Below are 27966 nucleotides of genomic sequence, written 5' to 3'. Positions count from 1 at the left end.
AGTTAGATATTGCCTTCAAGTTGATTGTACAGTATTCAAATGACAGTAATGAGTCGTGTTTTGTGTTCCAAAACTGCATTTTGGTGCATCGCCACACCACTTCTATCCTCTTGATAAAATTCCATATTTTTCCATAAAATTCCAGTAACCAGTAAGAAAACCAGAAACCAAATCCTTATCCCCATTAGAATAGAATCTATAGTATCTCAATCTTCTTGCATCTCAGAGCACTTTAAAAAGCTGGATACATATCATTCCGATGTTAGGGAATAAGCTATTCATTTTTATGTTTTTGAAACAGTAAATTTCACTTTGCTAATTGAAAATAAGAGGCACTAAGTGTCACATCACAATTAAATCACAAAAATAAAGTAAAATTCACTAATGTTAAGGGACAAAATCCCCAAAGTGAGAAAATTCATATTACAGAAACTCAGACCTGAATTTACTTTCTTGTACCTAAGTAGATGAACACAAACTATATACAGTAAGATAAATGGCACTTTGGAGAACCCTGCAATGCATGCTGCAAAAAAGTATGAGTATAGAGTTTTAGTCCTAAAAACAAAATAAGGAAAAACATTCCAACATATGAGTAACAGAACTGGAAAACAAATCAGTCATTTTCAAAAAGCTTTTAAAAATAAGCATTTTTTTTCCACTCAAGAGCTCTCTGAAGTATTTGCTCTGTGCTTTCCCAGTCTTAGAAACCTGAGCCTTTGGAAGCAGACACCAGTATCACAGTATATTACAAATTCATAAGTCCAAAAGATAGTGGTTACTTACCTATAACTAGAAGTTCTTCAAGATGCAGGGTCCCTATCTGTATTCCACAAGTGCTCACCATATACCTGAGTCTGGAATTAATTGCAAACAGTGTCCATTGGCTCACACAGGCACCGATGCTCTCTCTCTGTCCAAGAGCTCCCAAGCAAGTGCATAAAGGGTGGTGCAAGCCAATGCCTCTCCAGATTCCCATTCTTACCACAATGTAATGAATCCACAGCAGAGGGAGTGGAGGCCCTTGAGCTTCAGCTTTGGCCTCCCCACACAGGGAAGTGGGGTTTGGGCGGGCTCAGGCTTCAGTCCCTCCTGGGGTCATGAAGTAATTTTTGTGGTCAGAAGGGGGTTGTGGTGCACTGAAGTTTGAGAACCCCTGCTCTAAAGAAGTACCAGGGAAGCTTCCTGCTCACCTGTGAGTGGGGCGCATCAGGGAGGAGTTCTGAGTGCGGAGGGGGGGGAGGCTCAGCAGGAGGGTCTGGGTACGAGGGGGTCTGGATACACGAGGGGGATCCCTCCCCATGCAGCTCAGGAGTGATGGGTGCAGGAAGTGGGGGGTGAGGGGGAGTTTGCAGAGCTTCCTGCAGCTGGGGGAGAAATCAGGGTGGGTCTCACCCAGCCCCGGATGCCAAGCGGGGAAGAGGAAGTCCCGTCCTCCCCAGCCCAGCCAGGACTAGGAGCTGAGCATAGCACAGGGTAGAAGCCACCAGCCAGGTCTTCCCCAGTCCCACCTCCTCCCCACAGTAATTTATGTCTCTGCCTGTTGCCCTGGCACCCGAAACATACTGCTGGGGAGGGTTGCATGACTGCTCTTGTGACTTCCCTGTGCTTCCCCATCAGAAAGTCATTTCTCTGTGGGGAAGCAAAGAAATCTATGATGGACATAAATTCTGTGCATGCACAGAATTCCCCCAAGTCGTCAAAATGTGGATTTTTCATGATTGACATAGATATCTTGGAAAGGGGAAAGGTAAAAGGTTGAGCAGAATATGGGTCATGATGTGGACCTCCTTATAAGAGTTTCCTGTGAGAAGCCAGTCACTGAGGTATGGGAAAACTATAAATCATCTTCTTGTCCAAACAGCCACCACTGAAAAAAACATGGGTGCTGTCGACAAACTGAAGGGTAGGACTCTGAGTTCGTAATGGTTTTGGTCAAAGAGGAACATGAGGCATCACCTGTGGGCCGAATGGATATCTATATGAAAATATGCATCTTTCATTTTGAAAGCCATGAACCATGTGCCATTCTCTAACAAGAGAATTATTGATGCCAAGGATATTGTGGAATTTTAGTTTTTTGATAAGCTGGTTTAACTGACATAGATCAAGAAGTAAGGAGAATAGACACTCCCTTTCCAGAGTGTTGAGGTGGAACCTTTTCTATGGCTCCCCTGAGGAGCAGCGAGTTCACACCTCTTTTCATAAAATCTCCTCATAAGAGGAGAGGTTCCTGAAGAGCAATCGGAAAGGGGGTTAGAAGAAGGAGTAGTCAGAAACTCATTTAGAAAGCCCCCATCGGTACACTTTAATACCCATTTGTCTGCAGCTAGGGCCCTCCAGCTTTTCACAAATTGGGTAAAGCAGCCTTCAAACATATGAATAGGGGAATGAAGCAGCAGCAATAAAGGGATGTGGATGAAAAACTCTTTGCCAGAGGTTAGAATATGACGTGGATGTTGCAGAGGGTGGGTTCTGCTCACTCTCTCACATTGTGGCTCCTGAGAACACTGATGATAAAAGGGCTGAAGAGGTGGGTCTTGCCCTATATCCCTATTTATGATGCTTCCTCTTGGATACAGGGTATAAATGCCTAGCTGGTGAAGAATTGTTCTTGCATCTTTGAGAGAGTAGAGCGACTTCATCCATTTTCTCATGGAGCAGGTTAACAGTGTCAAAGGGCAGATCTTGGATGGAACTCTGCCTCTCTCTAGGGAAACCTGAGGATTGTTGTCATCGTTGATCCCTCAAACTTGAGGATTATCTCTTTCAGAAGTTTTATTTTTTATGGGTCCTTTGGTAACTGAGGAGTCCAATCCTTGAGCCGCAGACCCATTGGTAGATGTTGCCGGTGGTGTTGGAAGTCAGGGTTGGGCTATGATCATTGCGTGACAGCTGTCTGTCCTTTATTTTCTGGCATTTTTCTGCTACCAGGGCAAGACGATTTTCCTCAAAAGTGGACGTTCCTTCTCTGACAAGTCGTCGCCAGTTATCCCTATCCTGGGCTACTGTCTCCCAGTGTATGGTACTGATGCCACATCTCTGATGTTTATCTTGTGGATGTCTTTAAAGTGTTTCTTTTGGCTTCCCCCTTTCCTTTCTCCTTTGGTGAGTTAGGCGTACAGCAATTGTTTTGGTTAGTGTACATCAGGCATGCACACACAGTACCTGTTCCACCTCAGCTGGTGCTTGATAATCAGGGCCTCAACACAAAAGACATTGGCCTCTGTGAGGACACTGACATTAGTATGGTGATTCTCCCACTTTATGTTGAGGATCTTCCTAAGAAAAGTGCTGGTGCTGACTTTCTAGGTTTTTCAGGTGTTTTCTATAGGTCATCCAAGTCTCACAGCCATAGAGGAGAGTTGGGATTACCATCGCTTTATAAACTAAAAGTCTAGTGTGTGTTCGGAGTACTTGTGGCACCTTAGAGACTAACAAATTTATTTGAGCATAAGCTTTCGTGAGCTACAGCTCACTTATTCCGATGAAGTGAACTGTAGCTCACGAAAGCTTATGCTCTAATAAATTGGTTAGTCTCTAAGGTGCCACAAGTACTCCTTTTCTTTTTTGCGAATACAGACTAACACGGCTGCTACTCTGAAACCTGTTCTGATGTCGTGATTGTTGAACACCTGGTGAGACAGTCTGCCAAAGGCAAGGCTGGCACAGCAGATTCTGTGCTGAATCTCAAGGTCTATGTCTGCCTATCTTGCAGCCATCTCTCACAGACCGCAAAGTATTCTACATTTTCCACTTCTTCTCTGTCAGTGTAGATCTTCCTTGCTGCGTCTGATAATCAACCAGGAGCTGGCTGGTGGAGAACTTTTGTTTTGATGATGTTCAGAGTCAGTCCTAGGCTTTTGTAAGCTTCAGAGAAGAAATTATGGACTGTTTGTAGATCCTCCTTTGAGTGTGCAAGTACAACACAATCATCTTCGTACTGGAGTTTGGTAACTGTTGCTGATATTACTTTAGTTCTGGCACGGAGAAGATAAAGGTTTAAGAGGTTGCTGCCAGTCCAATATTGGATGCCAATGCCATGTGGTAGACAGTCTTGGGTTAATGTTTTCATAGCTGCTAAGAAAATGGAGAAAAAGGTGCATGCCAGTATACAACCTTGCTTTACACCAGTTCAGATGAGAAAGGGCTCACAGGCAGAATCACTGCACAGGATGGACACAGTCATCTGGTCATGGAGCAGTTTTACAATGGTGATAAATTTGCTTGGGCAGCTAAGCTTTGATATGATTTTCCACATAGCCTAATGGTTGACAGAGTCAAAGGCTTTGGTCAGATCAATAAAGGCCATAATCAGCTCCTGGTGGTGTTCTTGACATCTTTCCTGGATCTGCCTGGCTGAGAAAATCATGTGGATGGTGCCTTGTGATGGTCTGAAGCCACACTGGGACTCTGGAAGTACTTCCTCTGCAAGAGGGAGCAGGTGACTCAGTAAAATTCTAGCAAGAATTTTCCCTGCGATGTAGAGAAGGGAAATGCCTCGATAGGGCCGACTGTGGCAACTATCTCCCTTTTTGAAAATGTTAACAATGTTAGCGTTATGTAAATCAGTGGGGGTTTCTTCAGTGCGCCAGATTTTGAGGAGCAGCAAATGAAGCTTGTTAGTCAGTGTTTCTCCCCACACTTTTAGTACTTCAGCTGGTATGCCATCAGGACTGGTGCTTTATTGTTCTTTATTTGCTTAATTGCTTTGAGGACCTCCTCAGGTGTTGGTGGGTTGGCAAGAGTTTCCAGATTGGGTGCTGAGAGATAGAGTCAATGGTGTCATCAATCACAGTCAATTCTCAATTTAGAAACTTTTGGTAGTGTTCCTTCCAGCGCTCTTTGATAGATTAGTTATCTTTAAGAAGGGTATTACCATTTTCGGATCTCAACAGTGTGAGGCCACATAAGGTTGGTTCATACAGGGTCACTGTCTCACAAAAGAAGCTCCACATATCATATCTGCCAGCGAATGCTTGGATTTCTTTTACTTTATCCTCCCACTATTTGTTTTTGATTTCTTGGATCCTCCTTTGAACTTCAGCTTTGAGCTGATGGAAAGAGCTCGGCTTCTGAGAGGAAGATGCATGGTTTTGCGAGTCACAGAAAGCTTTTCTCTTTGGGTTCAAAGAGCTGTGATCACAACGTTGTTGTCGTCAAACCAGTTCTGATGGTGGTAGGTAGCAAGGCTAATGGATTCCTCACAAGCCTCATGGATGGTAACCATGGTTCTGTCCTCATGACAGTGGCCATAGGCATTCCCCTGGATGTGTATCTGCCACGTCCACCACAGCTTAGAGTGAAATTTTGGCCACCAATTTGCCCTCATCCACTAAGGCCTAAAAGCAGGCTCTATTTTCCTCAGAGAGCTTGTCCTTAAATTCTAGAAATCTAGCATAATTGATAAAATCATGTTTGGCCAAGGGGGCCTAATAATTAGAGCTCTTGAACTGAAGAGAGATGGAAGAGAATACTTTTCTTCCAAAAAGGTCGAGTCTCTTATGTCCCTTATCAGAGGAAGGAGCACTTGGGTGCTGATGCCTGGACCACTCTGTGGCTGCCTGCACTACAGATTGTTTGGCGGATAGTGAGAGAAAAAGAACCGTCACCCCTCGGATGTGACAAAGTAGTGCTTCTCAGCATTCTTGGAGGTAGGAACACAAGTAGTAAGGGTATGCCAAACCATATTTGCTGATTCCATGATGACCTAGTTGATGGGAAGGGCCATTCTGCTGGGACCAGAGGGCTGAAGAATGTCTAGTAGGCTGTGCTGAAGCTCCTGAATTTCCTTCAGCTGGATTTGGTAGCTCTGCCACTATCCTGTGCATGAGCTCTTGGTATTGTTTAAAGTCATCCAGGGGAGACGGAGAAGATGGGGTGACCACCTCACCCAATGACAATGACGAGATTGCTCTTGGGGCCATCAGATCTGGTTCACCTTACTCCTCCGAATACTCTGACAGGGCCAATTGCATATAGCTGGGTGATAAGGAGAATTCATGCACAGATCCGAGGTATCTGGGATAGGGCTCCTACGGTCTCAGTATCGCCAATAGATGGATCCATCAGTGGAAAGGAACCTCAAGGAAGAGGGTACCACCTTTCCCTTGCCAATCAGGTCCTGTGGAAGATCAGAACCCTGAACTTCTAGGGGTTCTGTCTGGGGCTGCCTGTCCTCAGTGCCACAAAGTTTCCTATAGACTCATTGGAAGAGAAGGCCAAATTCCTGATCAACAGTGGCACCGACAGTAACGATGGTTGTGCTTCAGGACTGTCAGGGAGAATGGGAGAACAATTCCATCTCCTTATGATAGACTCCTCCTCAGTTGTAACAACATTCCAGAATATAGATGGACACGATAGACTAGTGAACTCAGACGGAGAGAGCAAAGACGTCTTCTGGGGAAACATAGGTCTCCATCCATCCTGAAGAATGAGGAAAGTCCATGGGTAGAGCTGGAGCCTCTCTGGTTACCATGGCTATCAGCTCACTCTGGGGCTATTATCGCTATTAGTACCCCCTGGGTTCCCGCAGTGGAAGGAAGCACCAGGAACTGTCTATTCTCCATCTTCACCACCATCAGATCCATGCCCTCACATGCTTCCTTCTCTTGTTGAGAAGATTTAGTCAGGCCTAAGATTTCAGTGCCCATGCATGCTGGCTCTCCGAACTTTGATGGGGTCAGGAAGTGATCTCTTCTTTTCAGGATAGTTTCAGACAAAGATGACTTGCCTTTCCATCTAAGAGAGTGTCCCTTACTCTAGTGTGAAGCGTTCTCTTTAGGCTTAACAGACATAGCCTCCATTCCCGACCTTGTGCTCGGAGTGGTGCTACTTGCTTGTTGAGGCTGATGTACAGGGTGGGGCCCCAGCCAAAATCTGACCAAGGCTTCAATGCCTTCTCCATGAGCTGTTTTCTGAATCTCGACCCTCATGAGTTCTGGGGGGGAAAGGAATGAGATGCTGGACTTGGCAGAAATGTGACCCTCACCCAGGCAGTAGAGGCAGTGTTGATGTTTATTGTTTACAGAAAAGGAGCTAGAGAAGGAAACAGTTTTTGAACCCTGGGCATAATCCCAGGCTTCTCAGGGGGAAAAAAATGCTATCTTTCTATGCTGCACTATACTATTAAAACTAAAAAACTAACTATATAGCATTCTTATAGGAATGACGCAATAATAAGGAGCTGAGAACACCAAAAATTCTGATGCAAACCATGTGGTGGTAGGAAGAAACTGGAAAGGCTTTGGCCCACATCGCCCTTTATGACCTTGGTTGGGAACGTAAGGAGAGCTACTGCATGTGTGCAACCCAATGGACAAATGCCTGCAAGAAATTCTGGACACAGGTGCATGATGCACATGCATATCCCACATATGGATACACATAGGGATCATCACTCAAAGAAGAATCATGATACCAAAAAAAGAAAATCCTCACGATTTTTAGGCGAGTTATATTACTTTTTTGGTCTGGTACCTGACTTTTGAATTCTTAGGGGGAAAATGTCCCCTTTGCGTATGAGCATTTCAGAAAAAAAGTCATCCTGAAATGCACAATCTGGGAAACGTCCTCTTCCTTTTACTCCTGGTTGATACATAGGACATAGATGACACTTCAATATCCTCCCTTCCCCAGGCACCGATCTCAGCTCCCTCTTCATCCTGTGCCCTACACCCTGTAGCCCTCTCTAATAGGTACTAACCCCAATCTTACTGTACTTTCTTTAGGCACTGCCCCATCCAGCTCCCACCTGTTGATACAGTCTCCGGCCCCCCTAACTGGCTGCTGGCCCTGCCATTGCCCTGGATGCTGCCCCTGCCAAGTTCTAGGAGAGTGAAGTCAAGCTGGGGCTGATTCCCAGAAGGTTGAATAAGAGGAAGACAATCCTGGGATATTTTCACCACCTCACCCCTTTCCCATCCCGTTCCTTTGTTCAGCCCTAAGGAGGTGAAGAGCTACCCATCAAGCTAGCACCCTCAGCACTTTCCCAGCTCTATTGGGTGCTCTTCCCATCCTAAGCCCAGGCAGCACATGCAGGAGAGCAGAGAAGTCCTGCTTCAGTTACTCCATTTTAATTCACATCATTATTTCAAGATTGAGACTTGAGAGAGTTTCCATAATGAACTTTACAAGTGTAAGACAAAACTATTCTTATATGCAAATATTTATTCTATAATAAACCACTCAATTTTAATTAGAACAACAAATGACAGGTGCTAAATTGTTCTGCTATATGCATACTGAATCAGGGATAATAAAAAGTATGCAATACAAATAGACTTTACATAATATTGTTTAAAAAACAAACATACAAAGGTAATTGCCACCCATTAAACCTATTTTTTCTACAGATTTAACTGAGGTACACAAAAAAGACAGTTACCTTTTCCATAACTGGTGTTCTTCGAGATGTGTTGCTCATGTCTATTCCACAATAGGTGTGTGTGCTCGCCACGTGCACTGGTGTCGGAAGTTTTCCTCCCAGCAGTATCTGTAGAGGAGTGCCCATAGAGACCCCAGGAGTGGTGCCTATACGGCGCAGCATATGGAGTGCTGTGCGCTCCCCCCACCCTCAGTTCCTTCTTGTCAGACAACTCCAACAGAGGGGAAGGAGGGCAGGATGTGGAATAGACATGAGCCACACAACTCAAAGAACACTAATTACGGAAAAGGTAACTGTCTTTTCTTCTTGAATGATTGCTCATGTTATTCCACAATAGGTGATTCAAGCTATATCTATTGGAGGTGGGTAGGAGTTCACAAACTGATGGGACGGAGCACAACCCTGCCGAACCCGGAGTCTTCCCTGGTCTGGGAGACCATCACATAATGCGAGGTGAATGTGTGAACTGAAGACCATGTGACAGACCTGCAAAAGTCCTGAATGAGGACATGGGCCAAAAAGGCAGCCAACAAGACTTGTGCCCTAGTCGAGTGCACCCTCACAATTGATGGCGGAGGGATTTCTGCCAGGACATAACAGATATGGATACACGAGGATACACTGTACATCCAGTTGGAGAGTCACTGAGTGGAAATCGGCCAACCCCCCATGCGTTCAGGTGAGGCGATGAACAGCTGAGAGGATTTCCTGAAAGGCTTAGACCACTCCAGGTAAAAGGCCAGAGCCTGTCTCATATCCAGTGTGTAGAGGCGGCGCTCCTTATTGGACACATGGGGCAGAGGAGTGGCAGGAAAATGTCCTGACCCATGTGGTAGGCGGAGGCCATCTTCGGGAGGAACGCAGAATGTGGGCAGAGCTGGACCTTATCCTTATGGAACACCGTGTACGGGGGCTCGGAGGTCAGGGCCGTGAGTTCCAAGACCCGCCTAGCCCACGTGTTCGCTACCAGCAAGGCTACCTTTCACGAGAAGTGCGACCAGGAGCACGTAGATAGTGACTCAAACGGGGGCCCGTCAACAGGGCCAGCACCAAGTTCAGATCCCACTGTGGGACAGGGGGCCTAACTTATGGGAAGAGATGATCCAATCCCTTAAGGAATCGGCCAGTCATGGCATGGGAGAACACTGTGTGCCCCTGCACCGGAGGGTGGAAGGCTGATATGGCTGCCAAGTGCACCTTGACGGACGAGAGCGCCAGGCCCTGGGCTCTAAGGTGAAGGAAGTAGACCAAAATGAGCTGAATCAGGGCAGTCATGGGGGAAACACCCCGCTCAGCTGCCTATCAGGAAAACCGAGATCACTTTGCCAAGTAGGCTCGGTATGTGGAGGGTTGCCTGCTTTCCAAGAGGATGTGCTGAACCCCTTCCGAGCAGGTCCTTTCCTCCTGGCCTAACCATTGCACAGCCACATCGTGAGATGGAGTGCCGCTAGCTTGGGGTAGAGGAGGCGCCTCTGGTCCTGGGAGAGCAGGTCCTGGTAGAATGGTAACGACCACAGCAGGGTGACCGCCAGGCTCGTGAGGGTCCCCTACCAATGCTGCCTGGGCCATGCCGGGGTAATCAGGAGGACCCGGACCCTGTCCGTCTTTATCTTTTCCAGGACCCTGCCGATCAGCGGGAACGTGAGGAAGGCATAGAAAAACTGGCCTGACCAGGATAGGAGGAAGGCATTGGAGATAGCGCCCTGTCCCAGCTCCCCGCACCCGGAGCAGAACCGGGGACAGCGACGGTTCTGCAGAGTCGTGAACAGGTCCACCTGGGGAGTTCCCCAGTCTTGGAAAAGTCTGAGCGCCACCTTTGGGTGAAGAGACCACTCATGTTGAGAGGAGAAGTCCCGGCTCAAGCGGTCCGCCCACAAGTTCCGGACACCCAGTAGGTGGTAGGCCTGTAGGCAAATATTGTGGGCTATACAGAAGTCCCACAGCCTGTGGTCTTCTGGGCAGAGGTTCGGGCCCTGACTTGCCTGTTGATGTAAAACATCGAGGCCATGAGAACCCTGACCACTCTGCCCTCCAGGTGCAAGCGAAAGGCCATGCACGCCAGTCGGACTGCCCTAAGCTCTTTGACGTTTATGTGGAGGGCCAGGTCCTGTGCAGACCACAGACCTTGGGTCTGAAAGTCTCTCGCATGTGCTCCCCACCCTAGGTCCGATGAGTCGGACACCAGTTCCAGCGATGGGGACCCCGCGGAGTATGTTCCCTGGAGAGTACCACCATCAAAGGGAGGTGATCACCGGACTGATCTGAGAGAACTGAGAGAACACCGAGGCTAACTAGAGCTGGAGGGGCCTCATCCTGAATCTGGCGTGACGAACCACATATGTGCACGTCGACATGTGACCTAAGAGCTGGAGACACACACTGGCCGTTGTCACGGGAAACCTTGTGACTGTGTCGATGAGCCCTTTCAGGGTCTCAAACCTGTCTGGTGGGAGGGAGGCTATGGCCGACATGGTGTCCAGGACCACCCCGATAAACTCTATGCATTGTACAGGACTAATGTGGACTTGGTGTCATTTACCAACAGGCCCAGAGTGGTGCACGTGGACAAAAGGAGCACTATATGGTCCCGCACCTGCAACCAGGAGCTGCCCTTAACCAGCCAGTTGTCCAGATAAGGGAAGATCTGGACACCGCGACATCTGAAGTAGGCCACCACCACAGACATGCATTTTGTGAATACCCTCAGAGCAGTGGACAGGCCAAATGGGAGGACCATAAATTGGTAGTGCTCCTGCCCAACCGTGAAATGGAGAAAGCGTCTGTGCCCCTCGAATATATGGACGTGGAAGTACACATCCTCCAGATCGAGAGCGGCGTATCAGTCCCGGGATCCAGGGAGGGGATGATGGAGGCCATAGAGACCATGTGAAACTTGAGTTTTAACATGTACTGGTTCAGACCTCGCAGGTTCAGGATGGGCATGAGCCCGCCTTTGGCCTTCAGGATAAGGAAATAGCAGAAGTAGTACCCCTTGCATTTGAACTCCACTGACACCATTTCCACCGCTCCTAGGCCAAGGAGCTGCCCCACCTCCTGCTCGAGCAGGGCCTTGTGAGAGGGGTCCTCCAGGAGGGATGGGGGTGGGGGGGTGGAGGGTGGTTGGGTGTGGTAGAGGTAAACTGGAGGGTGTAGTCCTGAGAGATGGTGCTGAGGACCCAATGGTCCGAGGTCAGCCGCGACCATTCCAGGAGAAAAGCACACAACCGGTTGGAGAAGGGAAGCTTTATTGAGGGTGGATCCCTGATGAGAACTGGTAAGTTCTGGTAGGCGTCCCATCAAAACTGCTGTTTCCCTGCCTGTTTGCCCTTGGAGGACCCAGGCTGGTGGGCAGACCGAGACTGTCTCTGAGGCAGTTTCTTACAGTCCTATGACTTTTTTATAAGGGGGCTCGTTTTTAGAGTGGGTGGCCTGGGTGGGAGCCTGCTGCGGCTTAAACTTAGGTCTTGCCAAAGCCAGAACAAAGAGGCCAAGAGTCTTAAGCGTAGTGCGGGAGTCCTTCAGGCCATGCAGTTTTATGTCCCTCTGTTCCTCAGACAGAGCCTTGCCATCAAACGGGAGGTCCTGCAAGGAGCTCTGTGCCTCACTGGACAGCCCAGACAGCAGGAGCCACGACGCCCTTCTCGTGGACACGAGTATTGGTTGATCATAGGATGACTATGAGCTGTCAATGTGATATGGCTGTGAAAAAAGCTAATGCAGTTTTGGGATGCATCAGGAGAGGCATTTCCAGTAGGGATAAGGAGGTTTTAGTACCGTTATACAAGGCACTGGTGAGACCTCACCTAGAATAATGTGTGCAGTTCTGGTCTCCCATATTTAAAAAGGATGAATTCAAACTGGAGCAGGTACAGAGAAGGGCTACTAGGATGATCCGAGGAATGGAAAACTTGTCTTATGAAAGGAGACTTAAGGAGCTGGGCTTGTTTAGCCTAACTAAAAGAAGGTTGAGGGGAGATATGATTGCTCTCTATAAATATATCAGAGGGATAAATACAGGAGAGGGAGAGGAATTATTTAAGCTCAGCACCAATGTGGACACAAGAACAAAAATGGGTATAAACTGGCCACCAGGAAGTTTAGACTTGAAATCAGACGAAGGTTTTTAACCATCAGAGGAGTGAAGTTTTGGAATAACCTTCCAAGGGAAGCAGTGGGGGCAAAAGATCTATCTGGTTTTAAGATTCTACTCGATAAGTTTATGGAGGAGATGGTATGATGGGATAATGGGATTTTGGTAAGTAATTGATCTTTAAATATTCAGGGTAAATAGGCCAAATCCCCTGAGATGGGATATTAGATGGATGGGATCTGATTTACTATAGAAAACTCTTTCCTGGGTATCTGGCTGGTGAATCTTGCCCATGTGCTCAGGGTTTGGCTGATTGCCATGTTTGGGGTCGGGAGGGAGTTTTCCTCCAGGGCAGATTGGAGAGGCCCTGGAGGTTTTTTTTGCCTTCCTCTGTAGCATGGGGCATGGTTGACTGGAGGGAGGCTTCTCTGCTCCTTGAAGTTTTGAACCATGATTTGAGGACTTCAATAGCTCAGACATGGGTGAGGTTTTTCATAGGAGTGGGTTGGTGACATTCTGTGGCCTGCGCTGTGCAGGAGGTCGGACTAGATGATCAGAGTGGTCCCTTCTGACCTTAGTATCTATGAATCTATGACACCACAGAGGCCATGGACCGCACCGGCGTGTCTGCCACATCCAACGCTGCATGCAAGGTTGCCCTGGCAGCTGCTGTACCCTCCTCCACCAGAGCTTTGAACTAGTTCCTGTCATGCTCCTGGAGGAAGTCCTCAAACTTGGGCAGAGCCCCATAGATTGAACTCATACTGGCTCAGGAGAGCCTGATGGTTTGCCACCTGTAACTGGAAGCTCGAGGACGAATACATTTTTCTCCCAAATGAATCCAGCCTCTCTGAATGTTTATTTTTCACAGTAGGGACTGGTTGGCCCTGCCGTTCCCTGTGGTTGACCGACTCAACCACCAAGGAGTTAGGAGTAGGGTGGGTGTAAAGGTATTCATGTCCTTTGGCGGGCACAAAATACTTGCGTTCTGCTCTCTTAGAGATGGGGGCCAATGAGGCCAGGGTTTGCCACAAGGCATTTGAAATTTTCGCCACCCCTTTGTAGAGTGGCAAGGCCACCCTGCCTGGTTCTGAGGCAGACAGGACGTTAAAAAGGAGTCCAAAGACTCCTCCACCTCCTCTGCCTGAAGGTTGATATTTGATACCACCCTTTTCAATAGCTCCTGCTGGGCTTTTGAGTCATCCTGCGGGACGGAGGGGCCGTAATCACCTTATCAGGGGAGGGCGAGGAGGCAAGCGCAGTACTCTGCGCATTCACCAGCACCGGAGGATCCATCCCCTGGTCGCTCTCCAAGCACGGCACTGAAGATGCATGTCCCACCGACTCCTTCCTCGGAGGCCGGGAGAGGGAAGCCGACGGCCATTCCGAAGCTCCAGCCACCGAGCAAGCCCCCACCGGGGCCTGCGTCCGGGGCCATGGTGCCCACTGGTACCACTGTGCCGGCCACAGGTCCCGGTGCCACTGCATCTGCTGTGGCACCGGCAGAGCAGGCTGTTCAGCCTGGCTGGCCTGACTCAACCCATCTATGGACAACTATGAAGAGAAGCTGGGCTGACGTCCAAACTGGCGGTGTCCTGAAGCGAGACAACGAACGAGAATGGCATTGACATTCGTGTCGCAACTGGCTACGATAGCCCTTCTGAGACGAGGACCTTTGGCGACGTCTGCCTTGGTCGCGTCATTATCTGCTCCTTGAGGAGGAGCGGGGTCTGGAGTCTGAGTCAAAGGGACAATCTGGTGCGGGCCGATGGCGACCTGCGTAAACTACGCACAGGATGGTCTCTGAACAGCAATGGGAACATTCCCTCGACCGAGAGCAGTACCAAGTCGGGGGCGACTGCGGAGATCCCAGTGGCGGCTTGCCTCTGGACCGCGGAGGCAACATTGGTGCTCCTCGTACCGGCATGGACATAACGTCCCGGGCAGCTTGCAGGGCCTCTGGAATGGAGGGCATCCGGACATCCGGGGAAGCCTGCTCCAAACAGGCCGGGCTACTCCGCTCAACCTGAGTTGGAGGTCTAGAAGCCGATGGGGACCAAGGACTGCCCAACATGGGTCTAGCCTCTCTGCCAGTCTTGCTCCGGTGCCGCGGCGGATCAAGCCTCTTCTTAGCCTTCTTGGTATGCCCCACAGACAGGGAGGTGGGAGATTGCCAGGCATTGACACCGTGGTAGCCGATGCCGACTCGGAGCAGCGCGCTGGAGTCGGGATCAACGCCGACTCCAGCAGGATGGCCCGGAGCCTAATGTCTCTCTCTCTCTCTCTCAGGGAAGAGGTTGGAATGGGGGAAGGGAAGGGGTGGGAAGAGGCGGGGCCTCCTGGAAGGGGTGGAGTAGGGTCAGGGGGCACGGCCAGGGCAGAGTGGGGGTGTGGGAGGGTCAGTGCTGTGGCCCTCGGGCCAATGTACTAGTCCTCATGTGGCCCTCATGGTCATTTGAGTTTGAGATCCCTGAACTAAACTAAACTAAACTACACGTACCATACATTGAACGAACAAGAGTTCTGGGGACGAGCTGCAGCAAAGCTGGAGCAGAGCAGTTCCGAAGCACTTTCACTGGCGGCAAGAAGGAACTGAGGGTTGGGGGAGCACGCAGCGCCCCTTATGCCGTGCCATAGAGGCATTACTCCAAAGGTTGTTGGGGTGCTCCTCTACGGGTACTGCTGGAGGAAGAACTTCCGACACTGGTGCACATGGCGAGCACACACACACCTATTGTGCAATACACATGAGCAATCACTCGAAGAAGAACATACACCCATGCAAACCTGTAAGATTCCTCTCCTGTTCAATATTTTTTCTTAAATCCAAAACTAATGAGGAAACACTGCCTTTGGTATCTTAATATATTTTGTGACAGTAACCATGGTTTCCTTATATATACCTACCTACCTACCTATCTATCTTTACAGCACTTTGCACAATGGGGCCTCAAACCCAAATACAATATTTGGATAGAATAACCCTCTTTGCAGCAGTTAGTAAATGGCAAAATAAACTGACTAAAAAAGTGACAGCAGAAAAAAGGACTAACTGAAGTTTTAAAATATTTATAAATTATGCTACAGTTCACCACAACCATTTTAAAGCAAACAGTCACAAAAATAGATTAGTGCTGCAATACAGAAGTTGCCATGCTTACCTAGCATACGAATGTACAATGCAGTTTGATCAGAGCTGTCATAGGAAATTGCTCCACGTCTCTGTAAAAAATAAAGAAAAACATCAATCTATTTTATGGATATTAATTAGTCTGAACCTTAAGTTGCATTTCTTTTGAAGACTCATGGTCAACTTAATCTTTTAAAATTGACTAATTTAAAAAAAAAATATCAGTTTTTGACAGTGCATCTGTAACAGTGCATCCTAATTTTATCCTGGCAAGAGCAGAGAAGTGCCAAGAGAAGGAGAGAACTAGTAACAGAGAAGCCAGGAGAGGAAAACTGCTAGCAAAGGGTCTTATACAGTGGTCCCCAAATGATTCACGTCACACCCCCCATCTGCGCCTCCGACCCCCCGCCCCTTCCGTGAGCCACCGTTGGAAGTCACGAACCGAGTCAGGCTCGAGCTGGCAGCCGGGGCCATGGCTGGGTGCAGGGCCGGAGTAGAGTTGCGGATAGGGACGGAGCAGAGCTTGGAATGACGCTCCCTTCCCACCAGCCCCCGTGGAGACTGGCCTGGGCCCCACTGAACTGCCCGAACCTTCCTCCGCATCCCTCCTTAAGGGGGTGCACCCCACAGTTTGGGAACCACTGGTCTATGAGGAGTGCTCAATTTCCCGCCCCCCCCCATTCCTTCTCCAGCTGACTTGCAAAATCATGTAGCATTGTCTATCAATGATGAGGTAGAATGTAAAGAAATAAGAAGCGATGCAATGGGTAAGACAGAGTCTGTCTGGGCAAAAATTACGTTGGAGAAGAAAACTACTAGAGCCTCCCCTGGGACAGTGCTTGGGGTGCGCTATAGACCGCCGGGATCTAATTTGGATATGGATAGAGCCCTCTAATATTTTTAATGAAGTAAATACTAATGGAAACTGCTTGATCATGGGAGACTTTAACTTCCGAGATATAGACTGGAGGACCAGTGCTATTAATAATAATAGGGCTCAGATTTTCCTAGATGCGATAGCTGATGGATTCCTTCATCAAGTAGTTGCTGAACCGACTAGAGGGGATGCCATTTTAGATTTAATTTTGGTGAGTAGCGAGGACCTCATAGAAGAAATGGTTGTAGGGGACAATCTTGGTTCAAGTGATCATGAGCTAATTCAGTTCAAACTGAATGGAAGGATTAACAAAAATAAATCTGCAACTAGGGTTTTTGATTTCAAAAGGGCTGACTTTCAAAAATTAAGGAAATTAGTTAGGGAAGTGGATTGGACTGAAGAATGTATGGATCTAAAGGCAGAGGAGGCCTGGGATTACTTTAAATCAAAGCTGCAGAAGCTATCGGAAGCCTGCATCCCAAAAAGGGGAAAAAATTCATAGACAGGAGTTGTAGACCAAGCTGGATGAGCAAGCATCTCGGAGAGGTGATTAAGAAAAAGCAGAAAGCATACAGGGAGTGGAAGACGGGAGGGATCAACAAGGAAAGCTACCTTATTGAGGTCAGAACATGTAGGGATAAAGTGAGACAGGCTAAAAGTCAAGTAGAGTTGGACCTTGCAAAGGGAATTAAAACCAATAGTAAAAGGTTCTATAGCCATATATATAAGAAGAAAACCAAGAAAGAAGAAGTGGGGCTGCTAAACACTGAGGATGGAGTGGAGGTCAAGGATAATCTAGGCATGGCCCAATATCTAACAAATACTTTGCCTCAGTCTTTAATAAGGCTAAAGAGGATCTTAGGGATAATGGTAGCATGACAAATGAGAATGAGGATATGGAGGTAGATATTACCATATCTGAGGTAGAAGCAAAACTCAAACAGATTAATGAGACTAAATCGGAGGGCCCAGATAATCTTCATCCAAGAATATTAAAGGAATTGGCACCTGAAATTGCAAACCCATTAGCAAGAATTTTTAATGAATCTGTAAACTCAGGGATTGTACCGTATGATTGGAGAATTGCTAACACAGTTCCTATTTTTAAGAAAGGAAAAAAAGTGATCTGGGTAACTACAGGCCAGTTAGTTTGACATCTGTAGTATGCAAGGTCCTGGAAAAAATTTTGAAGGAGAAAGTAGTTAAGGACATTGATGGTAAATGGGACAAAATACAACACGGTTTTACAAGAGGTAGATCGTGCCAAACCAACCTGATCTTCTTCTTTGAGAAAGTAACAGATTTTAGAGTTAAAGGAAATGCAGTGGATCTGATTTACCTAGATTTTAGTAAGGCATTTGATACCGTGCCACATGGGGAATTGTTAGTTAAATTGGAAAAGATGAGGATCAATATGAGAATTGAAAGGTGGATAAGGAAATGGTTAACAGGGAGACTACAGCAGGTCCTACTGAAAGGTGAACTGTCAAGCTGGAGGGAAGTTACCAGTGGACTTCCTCAGGGATCAGTTTTGGGACCAATTTTATTTAATCTTTTTATTACTGACCTTGGCACAAAAAGTGGGAGTGTGCTAATAAAGTCTGCGGATGATATGAAGCTGGGACGTATTGCCAATTTAGAGAGAGACTGGGATATCATGCAGGAAGATTTGAATGACCTTGTAAACTGGAGTAATAGTAATAGGATGAAATTTAATAGTGAGAAGTGTAAGGTTATGCATTTAGGGATAAATAAGAATTTTAGTTATAAGCTGGGGACGCATCAATTAGAAGTAACGGAGGAGGAGAAGGACCTTGGAGTACTGGTTGATCATAGGATGACTATGAGCTGCCAATGTGATATGGCTGTGAAAAAAGCTAATGCAGTTTTGGGATGCATCAGGCGAGGTATTTCCAGTAGAGATAAGGAGGTTTTAGTACCATTATACAAGGTACTGCTGAGACCTCACCTGGAATACTGTGTGCAGTTCTGGTCTCCCATGTTTAAGAAGGATGAATTCAAACTGGAACAGGTACAGAGAAGGGCTACTAGGATGATCCGAAGAATGGAAAACCTGTCTTATGAAAGGAGACTCAAGGAGCTTGGCTTGTTTAGCCTAACTAAAAGAAGGTTGAGGGGTGATATGATTGCCCTCTATAAATATATCAGAGGGATAAATACCGAAGAGGGAGAGGAATTATTTAAGCTCAGTACCAATGTGGACACAAGAACAAATGGATATAAACTGGTCATTGGGAAGTTTAGACTTGAAATTAGATGAAGGTTTCTAACCATCAGAGGAGTGAAGTTTTGGAATAGCCTTCCAAGGGAAGCAGTGGGGGCAAAAGGTCTATCTGGCTTTAAGATTAAACTCAATAAGTTTATGGAGGAGATGGTATGATGGGATAACATGATTTTGGCAATTAATTAATCTTTAAATATTCATGGTAAATAGGCCCAATAGCCTGTGATGGGATGTTGGATGGGGTGGGATCTGAATTACTACAGAGAATTCTTTCCTGGGTATCTGGCTGGTGAATCTTGTCCATATGCTCAGGGTTTAGCTGATCGCCATATTTGGGGTCAGGAAGGAATTTTTCTCCAGGGCAGATTGGAAGCAGCCCTGGAGGTTTTTCGCCTTCCTCTGTAGCATGGGGCACGGGTCACTTGCTGGAGGATTCTCTGCTCCTTGAAGTCTTTAAACCACTATTTGAGGACTTCAATATCTCAGACATAGGTGAGAGGTTTTTTGCAGGAGTGGGTGGGTGAGATTCTGTGGCCTGCATTGTGCATGAGGTCAGACTAGATGATCATAATGGTCCCTTCTGACTTTAATATCTATGAATCTATGTCCTCTCTCCCCACTAGTACAACAAAACTAAGGAAAAATTGACACATGCAAAACTTGGGTTATGTGGAGTTATAGGTTGCAGATACCTCAGCAGTGGCCTGTGCTCCTCATACTCATCTAGAATGTTAAAGCTTAGTTCTCAGAACAAACATTTCCACTTTCTGCTTTTCTATTTTTCTTGTAACTAGAGGCAAATAACAGATTTTTAAGTTCACTGCAATTTTGAAAAGGTTAAAAAAAATAATTTTGGGCCAGACAGAAAATTAAAGTGTGAAAATTTTCAGCAAATCAAAGAAAAAAATCATTATGGGTCAAACAAAACAGTCTGTTCAATCCAAAACTAAACATTTCATTTCAATTTCCTGATTTTTAAATGCAAAATTAAAGGTAATTTCAAATGAAAAGTCATTTTATACCAAAAAACAAAACAAAAAATCAAAATGTTTTATTTAGAAAATGTCAAAAAAGTTTCAATATTTCAGACTATTGTGTTTTGTCCCCAAATGAACAATTCTGCAAAGCTAACACAATTCACAAAATGTTTATACATAGCTGAATCTGCATTTTTTTTAATCAAAAATTTCTTGCCTGAAAAATTCTGCCCAGCTCTATTTGTTCCAGAAATTTCTAATGAGGATATTTTTAATTACACATTTCCTGGGTTTGTAATGCCAAAGTCCAGAGGATTAAATTCACATTCTGAAAGGATATTAGGAGTATAGGGCACTATGAAGCACCTGCACCCTTAACACCACATTTTTCTTTATTTGCTTATAGAGACCAGTGAAACAAAAAAATATTGCATAAAGATATTTTAAAGCACAGGAACAAGACCTGCACCACCACATATGAAGTGTCATTTATGAGCTATCAAAATGATTACTTCCTCAGGACATTCAAAGACTCAGAGCAGGCTGTACTTCTTACCCCATAAACTTATTTCATACTGCATGCCTTGATACTCAGGGCTTGTCTTCACTATGGGATAAGTCAACCTAAATTATGCTACTCCAGCTACATTATTCACATACTCTCGTGTTTTCACAGTGCTGAGTTGACGGGATACGCTCTCCGGACGACTTCCCTTTCTCTTCTCAGAAAGCTGGAGTGCCAGAGTTGACTGGAGAGTGCTCTACCATAGATTTAGCAGGTCTTCACTAGACCCACTAAATCGATCCCTGCTGCATCGATTGCAGCAGCAGTGATCTCCCCATAGTGGAGGCCAGCCCTAAGGAATCTTCCTGCAGTTATACTGGACTTGTCCCATAATAACCAAATATTAAGATAGTATTTTTGCAATCATACAACCAAAACAGCAAGAAATGTTGCCACACTAAGCACTATGGACCATCCTGTATGCAGTACTTATCTGCCAGATGCAGACTGATACTAACAATACATTTAATTTTTTTGCCAAAACTAGGCAACAAAGGTTTAAGAAAATCTACAGCATACTGTATGGGAAAAATCTATCCAGTATCATAAGGGTCAAGATTACTGCACAACGTTTTTCTTAAACTGAAATGTTAGTTACAAACCAGACCCATTCATAACAGTGCAGACTAGCGTTTTTTAGGCATGAGGCATCTCAAAAACTGAATGATACTTAGAAATATTTGGTATTATGCAGAGAGAAACTCTTGCACTGGAAATACAATGAAGTAATCAATACTTTGCTGTCTCAAAACTTTTAAGGGAAAAGGAGGGTGTCTGATTATTTTTTCATCTCCATTACTGAAGCCTCTTCCTCTATCACCCTCACACCTTTCAATCTGTACAATATGCAGCCATAAGAACCACTTATCTTGTGGGCATTGTAAACAATTCTAGTCCTTATTCAAATCCCTTCACTTTTCCCCTTACCTTCAACATCAAATTTAAAAGTTGTAGCTTTCAATTTTCTTCACAACCTAGCTCCTGCCTACTTCTCTACTCTTTTTGCTCCTCTCTCTGTCCCTTTCAGATGTTTTGCCAATTCTCATTCCTGGGCCTTTTTCGTTTTGTGGTCCTAGTACTGCCATCTCTTACCATTTTTGGTATTTAAAGAGTTCTCATGAATTTCTAATTTCTTCATTCAAGAATATGTTTTCCCTTGTACCCAATGCTTAGAATCTTCCTTTACTATCAATGAAACCGAAGCCTCAGGCTGTCCTCTCCCTTTACCTTTTGCAGATGAGAGTGAGGCTGCCCCAGCATAGATGGATATCATCATTCACTGAAGTCTGACAGTCCTCAGGGAAGATGGTGTCTCCTTACCATATGAGGGCCAGCAGCAATAGACGGGGATATGACTAGGATGAGATGACAAGCAGCACAACCAAGGCAGCACGATGCTAGGAAATGAGTTAGGAAACTGAGGCGCAGCAGACAGAGGCATGGGGCTGAGGATATAGACTTGACCTGTCTTTGTGTACGGCCCTTTATCAGAGACAGGGAGGGTATTGGGACAGCAGCAGGCAAGGAAGGGGGAAAACTGGGAACTGGTACTGCTCTGCCCCAGGTAGAGAAGACATCTGCCTCCCACTGCTCCAGAAGTATAGCTGCTTAGTCAAAACAGTAAAAGGAAATATATGGGAGTTCCCCTATCTCAGCAAAGAGAAGAGGGAAAGTGGAGTCTCCATCTGAAAAGCCAGAGAGAGCTGTTCATTTAGTGTTGACTTTTCAACCTGAAATTATCTCACACACATTGCCAAAGGAATGAAGGGGAGTTAAAAAGTCAAAGGATAGACTAAAAACGTGATTTAATTTTTTCTTTTTAACTCATGACTTTAGGGGCCAATCTCAATTTTTGAAGGTTTGATTTACAGTTTTTTGCTCTCTTGAGGGGCTCTGACTCACAATTCTTGATCTCTTGAGATTTCCAATACTGCTAATCTATCTTCTTAAGGAGAGTGTAAAAAAGGAACAGGATGGCAGCTTCCCATACCCTAGGGGACTGGAGGCAGTAAGACAAGTTTCCTCCCAACTTAGAACAGTGAGGCCTACACCTACACACCCATACATTTAAGGTTCAATTTTGACAGATTACACAACCTGGACCTAGGTAGTTCTTCCCCTGGAAGTATAAAAATACCAGAAAGCATGCAAAATACTTAAAAAGAAATCTTGACTTTTTCAAGACATCTGTAATGTTTAAGGTTGACAATACCCTTTCTGCCAAGTCATTCCTTTACAAATACTTCTGCCAAAAGGAATATAAAACACTAGCCCCCCCCCGATATGTTAACGATATAGACTGAAAACCGTCCTAAAGCAAGATCCATGCATTAGTTGTGATATTTAATTAGTGCTTTTCTCTACATCCCATCAAACATTTGTACATTACAATCCAATGAGACAAACTCTTCAGGCAGGATCTTTGTCTTCTCACCTGCCTCAATGCCAACATTGCTGGCACTATGCAAACATATATCAAACCAACATTTCTGGAGGCAATATCAGCAGTTCTTACTGTGTGTGGGTGGTGTATGTGTAAATCTGTATTAAACTATCATAATAGAAACCTTAAAAAAAAAATCAAAGGAATAATCTGTTAAATTGGAAAAGAGAAAAAATTACCTCTATTCTAACTAAAAGACTTATTTATTGCAAATACGGAAAGACCAAAAGTCTAATAATATAATTATGTTTACCAGTAGGATCAAGTTTGTTTACTTTCTCCACTTGCATCATTGAATTGTTAGACTCCAAGGCCAGAGTTTATGTTTATTAAATTTAACTTGCCTTTTTTTTCAAATGAAAAACAAACTTATTCCTTTCATTTTCAGGTCAGAAAAGGATTTCCCCAGAAGTACATTTTATCTTTATTATAGTAGTGCCCAGAGACCCTCAAATCATGGTTAGGTTCCAATTACGCTAAATATTGTAAAGAATGCCTAAAAGGAAAATATGCCATGCAGTCCTTACGTGCTGGGTGTCTAGCTTAACTTTAATTTTGTTTTTCCTTGAAAAACTATAAACTCAGGTAGAGACATATTCCCCAATGTGTGTTTATACAGCACTTAGCACAATGAGGCTCCAATCCCGATTAGAGCTTTGGACACTTCTACAGTGCAAACCCTAAACACACACACACACACACACACACACACACACACACACCATTCCCAAATGAAAGTGATTTCTATAAAGAAAATAACTTGTTAAAAAGTTTAATGTTAAATTTGCTTACATTTGAAATCCATAGATTCCAGTATCTCATTTCAAGAATTATAGTTAAAAATTTAAATGTAATTCAATATAAAGTATCCTTAATTGGAACTTATTTTAGCTATGATTTTAACAGAATTTACTTTCAGGATCAAGTGACTACTACTCAGTCATTGATTAACTAAATGAAGACCAATCTGTAATTTTTTCTTGAACAGTTTAATGAAAACAATTTTTCCTCAAATTTTGAGATTTCTATAATTAGCTTTAAGACTATTTTTTAAACAATTTCAGAGAATTGAGTTTTTCTAATTCATCCTGAAGCTCAAAAGGTTTGAATTTTAGTTCTGAAATACTGCCACTTGCTGGCTAAGATATTCCTAGGCAGCATTAGATTTATATATGAATCAGACAACTATATTTGCACTGGAGTGCACTTAGTGCAGGTAAGGACAGTCAGATGCAAGAACAGCCTTGGTACTCATTCATTTATGAACTTGATTTGTTCAAGGCTAGTCCCTCCACATAATTTAGAATAGCCTACAGGCTACACCAGGTAGTTACCTCAGGTTTAGGGCCATGATCCACTGATAGTGCAGTTTAGGGCAGCAATATCATACTAGAGGATCTGGGTCCAAATCTTTATAACACTGCACACTGTATTACAGTAATAACTGCACCCTTCGTAACAAAAATGAAAACACTCAATTCTTGACAACATTCTCACCTGCTCCAGAGAATGGAAACTGTTGAGATGTTGCCTCTCATGACTTTCCAACATGGCCATACCAGGCTCCACTTATAAAGTATGCTAACATAGGTCAACTAAAGACAAATGATCTTAAATTGGAGGCATTACTACACTACGGAGATTTTCAAGGTTACAAGTTTGAAACAGTACAAGAACCAATCAATAACCTAAAATATCTTGTCTAAGAAATGCTTATAATTATTATTACAATGCTTATTATTCCTGGGAAGAGAAATTAAATATGATTTAATGACCGGACTTCAACAAATTTGATATTTTATTAGATAACAAGAAAAACTAATGATTGAAATAATAATTACAAATAAAATGGAACAGTATTTTAACTAAATATTTGATAAAGAAAGCAAGTATATTTTAGTGAGGTTAATTATTCAGAACAGAGATTGTATTCACTTTCCTCAAAGAAAAAGCAGAAATTATTTTCGGTTGAAAATATATTGACTTATTTTAGTGTAACAGATCACAGTATGATTAATCTACAATTAACTCCAATGAAGTCAATAGTTATTCCAGATTTACAGTGGTATGGTAATTGAAATCTAGCAAAAATGACTTAATAAAGACAATTTAAAATCCTATGCATGCATGAGAAGTCCCAAAATATTTTAATTTGTGATCAATTTAGTTTTAATGGAAGTAGAAAAGGTTGCTATAAAGCACACACAAGGAGTTTAAATATGTAATGATTTATGTATCATCTATAAAATCTAACAAGCCACTGCAAAACAGTCCTAGTATTTGCTATTAACTGGTTCAATAACTATTTTTTAAAGTCCAATATTAATGGAAATTGGTCAGATTAATACCACATCCTTCAAAAGAAAATACATGTAATTGCAAGCAAGTGATGCTAACCAGCAATAGTGATCTATCCAGAATTAATCTTAGATTTAAAAGTTACAAAAGCTCAACCTTGGATGTTTTAGTCAGTGCCTTCATTCACATATAACTGTCTTATTACATTCTACAATGGCAGACAGCTGCAGGTAAAACGCAAATCATAGTATGCGTCAGACATGCATAATAAAAAATTAATTGTGGGAAAGTATTTTTAAAACATTATATTACTGATAACATGTCCAATGCACCAATCGCTATAGCACAGAGCACCACAAAGTTTACATAACATCATCCACCAATCCTCATAATGGAATATTCATAACAATGAAACAAGGTGGGACAAAACTTTCAAACTTTGTAAATGGTAGAAAGAAAATTTGTAGGAGAAAAAGGGTTATTGAAGTAATTCAGCAAGTTTCTGCTTTTAGATCCAGATTCCAAGGAAAGATGCAGGTTTTTTGATAGTCCTAGGACTTTCTGGACGAACATCACAATTGCATTGTGATAGTTTCAGAAATCCTAAACAAACTGGCAGCTCAATGAAGACCTTTGGCTGAGATGTAAAATGGTGCAGAGCAAGAGTAACTGCTTTAGATTTTTTTTTTTTAAGTTTTTGTTCTTTAAAGCTGCAGGTCTGGGAAATTAATGCTGTGAATCAGTTGGGGGATAAAGTTTCCAGCTACTGTCATTTAAATATAGGAGACAGAGAAAGACAAGAGCAAAAATGGTTAAGTGCACAGCTTCAAACAGGCCAATTGAGTAGGGAATATGTATAGCTTGCTGCAGGATTTCAAAAGGGAAAGTTCTGTCTTCTTGTCACTTTTCATTTAAAGAAAATGTCTACTCTTAAAATGCTAGTATTTAAGTTGAAGACACTCCTCTGCCGACAGGAGACCTTGTCCTGTCAGCATAGTTAATCCACCTCCCCAAGAATCAGTAGCTATGTCAACAGGAGTTCAACTAGGGGGTTAAGTTAGTAAAACTACTTGTTCAGGGATTTGGATTTTTCACACCCCTGAGCGACGCAGTTATATCAATATAGGTCTGAAGTATAGACCTGATCTAAAACTCACCATGTCCCACAGTCTTCACAGTGGGTCATGCCCGGACAACTTGGGGCAGACCAGTTGAACTCCATATGTTTATGGAAATACATTGTATTTACATTCATAAGCAAAACTGGAATATGCTTTATGCAAAAGGTCTCTTGTAAGATATCATTACAAAGCTTATAATCTACTGAGTGTGTTGATCCTATTTGTATGAATGTATCATTCTAGTATCTGAAGCTAGAAATATGAAGTGTTACTCTGAACTCCTTCTATAACTATGCCAAGTGTGGGCCATTAATGGTGGCTTGGAAACTTGATGGCTCCCATCAACTAGGACAATTGATGGTAAGTGACTCTGTTCACTTGCAAGACTCCACTGCATACATGAGGGCCAGTCCTGGAGGAATGGAGGGGGGCTCACAGGACATGTGACCATGTCACCTGGTACTGGAATCCATCTTTAACTTGGTGCTTTTCCATTTAGAAGGGTGGATGGGAACCCAGAGAGACAAAGGATTCCTGCCTTGTGCCAAAGCTAAATGAGGGAGTGGAACAGAACAAAGGAGGCTGCAGTCATGAGAAATCCCTTAGCTACCACCTGAGCTGGAACAAGGATTGTACCAGGGGAAAGGATTGGGCCCAGACTAGGAAGGAGTCTAGTCTGTGAAAGAAGTTTATTGGAACATCTCTGAGGGTGAGATTTACCTGTATTCAGTTTCTTAAATGTATCATGCTTAGACTTACATGTTTTGTTTTATTTTGCTTGGTAATTTACTTTGTTCTGTTTGTTATTACTTGGAACCACTTAAATGCTACTTCTTATACTTAATAAAATCACTTTTGTTTATTGTTGAACCCAGAGTAAGTAATTAATACCTGGAAGAGCAAACAGCTGTGCATATCTCTCCATCAGTGTTATATAGGGTGGACAATTTATGAGTTTACCCTGTATAAGCTTTATACAGCGTAAAATGGATTCATTTAGGGTTTGGATCCCATTGGGAGCTGGGTGTCTGGGTCCTAGAGCACTTGCTAAGCCGTTTTCAGTTAAGTCTGCAGCTTTAAGGGCCTGGGTCAGACCCTGGATCTTTGTTGCAGCAAATTAGCGTATCTGTCTCAGTCTCAACAAGACAGGGTTCTGGAGGCCCAAACTGGCAGAGAAAAAGGGCTCAAAGGTAGACTCAGCACATCAGGTGACAGTCCCAAGACGGTCTCTGTGACCAAACCCATCACAACCAAATCTTTACTCCGAAATTGAGTTAGGACACCACTCTGGAAGAACTCACCAGAACAATATCTTACAACACAGAAAAATATTAACTATGTAAAAGTTTAAGAGTATTATTCAACTCAAACTATTTGCAGCAAAGCCTTGAGATGAAGTTTAGGGATCTCCTGAGGGGTCTATGTTTCTTTTCAAGCTACTTAAACAAGTGAGCATTAGCCAGAAAAAAACCTGGACATAATACAGTCCTCTGAGGGAGGGATCATACTGTCTGACATGACGAGTTCTAGAATGAAAACCCACAGGTAAGACAGAATTTTCCCTCTCAATCCCCTCCACATCAAGCAGTCTTCACAGTGGGATGTAAAAGAGCAGTAAGTCATCCATAGAGAGGGATGGAGGATTCAGTTTAACCATGTAAGATTTAAAAGGAATTTAAGAGTAACTGGGCACCCTGTTCCATAGCACGCTTCTACCAGCAAGGGTAAGGATGGTGACTCTATAGTGCTTGAGAGCATGAACAGAAGGCCCCATAGTACTATTGCAGACCTCAGAAGACATGTTATCTTTACAACCACAAAGTCACTGCTC

The 27966-nt window shown here is 44.2% G+C and overlaps 1 protein-coding gene across 10 annotated transcripts in view; it reads right to left on the bottom strand.

Annotated features, from left to right (window-relative positions):
* PDE7A (phosphodiesterase 7A) overlaps positions 1-27966 on the bottom strand; it is a 147506-nt gene that overhangs the window by 58720 nt on the left and 60820 nt on the right. For all 10 annotated transcript variants that reach the window (XM_038389871.2, XM_038389873.2, XM_043507787.1 and 7 more), the window contains one exon: positions 15641-15701. In XM_038389871.2, the coding sequence (XP_038245799.1) occupies positions 15641-15701 (61 nt within the window). The remainder of the gene's footprint in view (positions 1-15640; positions 15702-27966) is intronic.

This window comes from Dermochelys coriacea, chromosome 2 (assembly GCF_009764565.3).
Source record: "Dermochelys coriacea isolate rDerCor1 chromosome 2, rDerCor1.pri.v4, whole genome shotgun sequence".
Taxonomy (NCBI): domain Eukaryota; kingdom Metazoa; phylum Chordata; order Testudines; family Dermochelyidae; genus Dermochelys; species Dermochelys coriacea.
The sequence above is the reverse complement of the archived record's forward strand: the minus strand, read 5'-3'. Positions and strand labels throughout refer to the sequence as shown.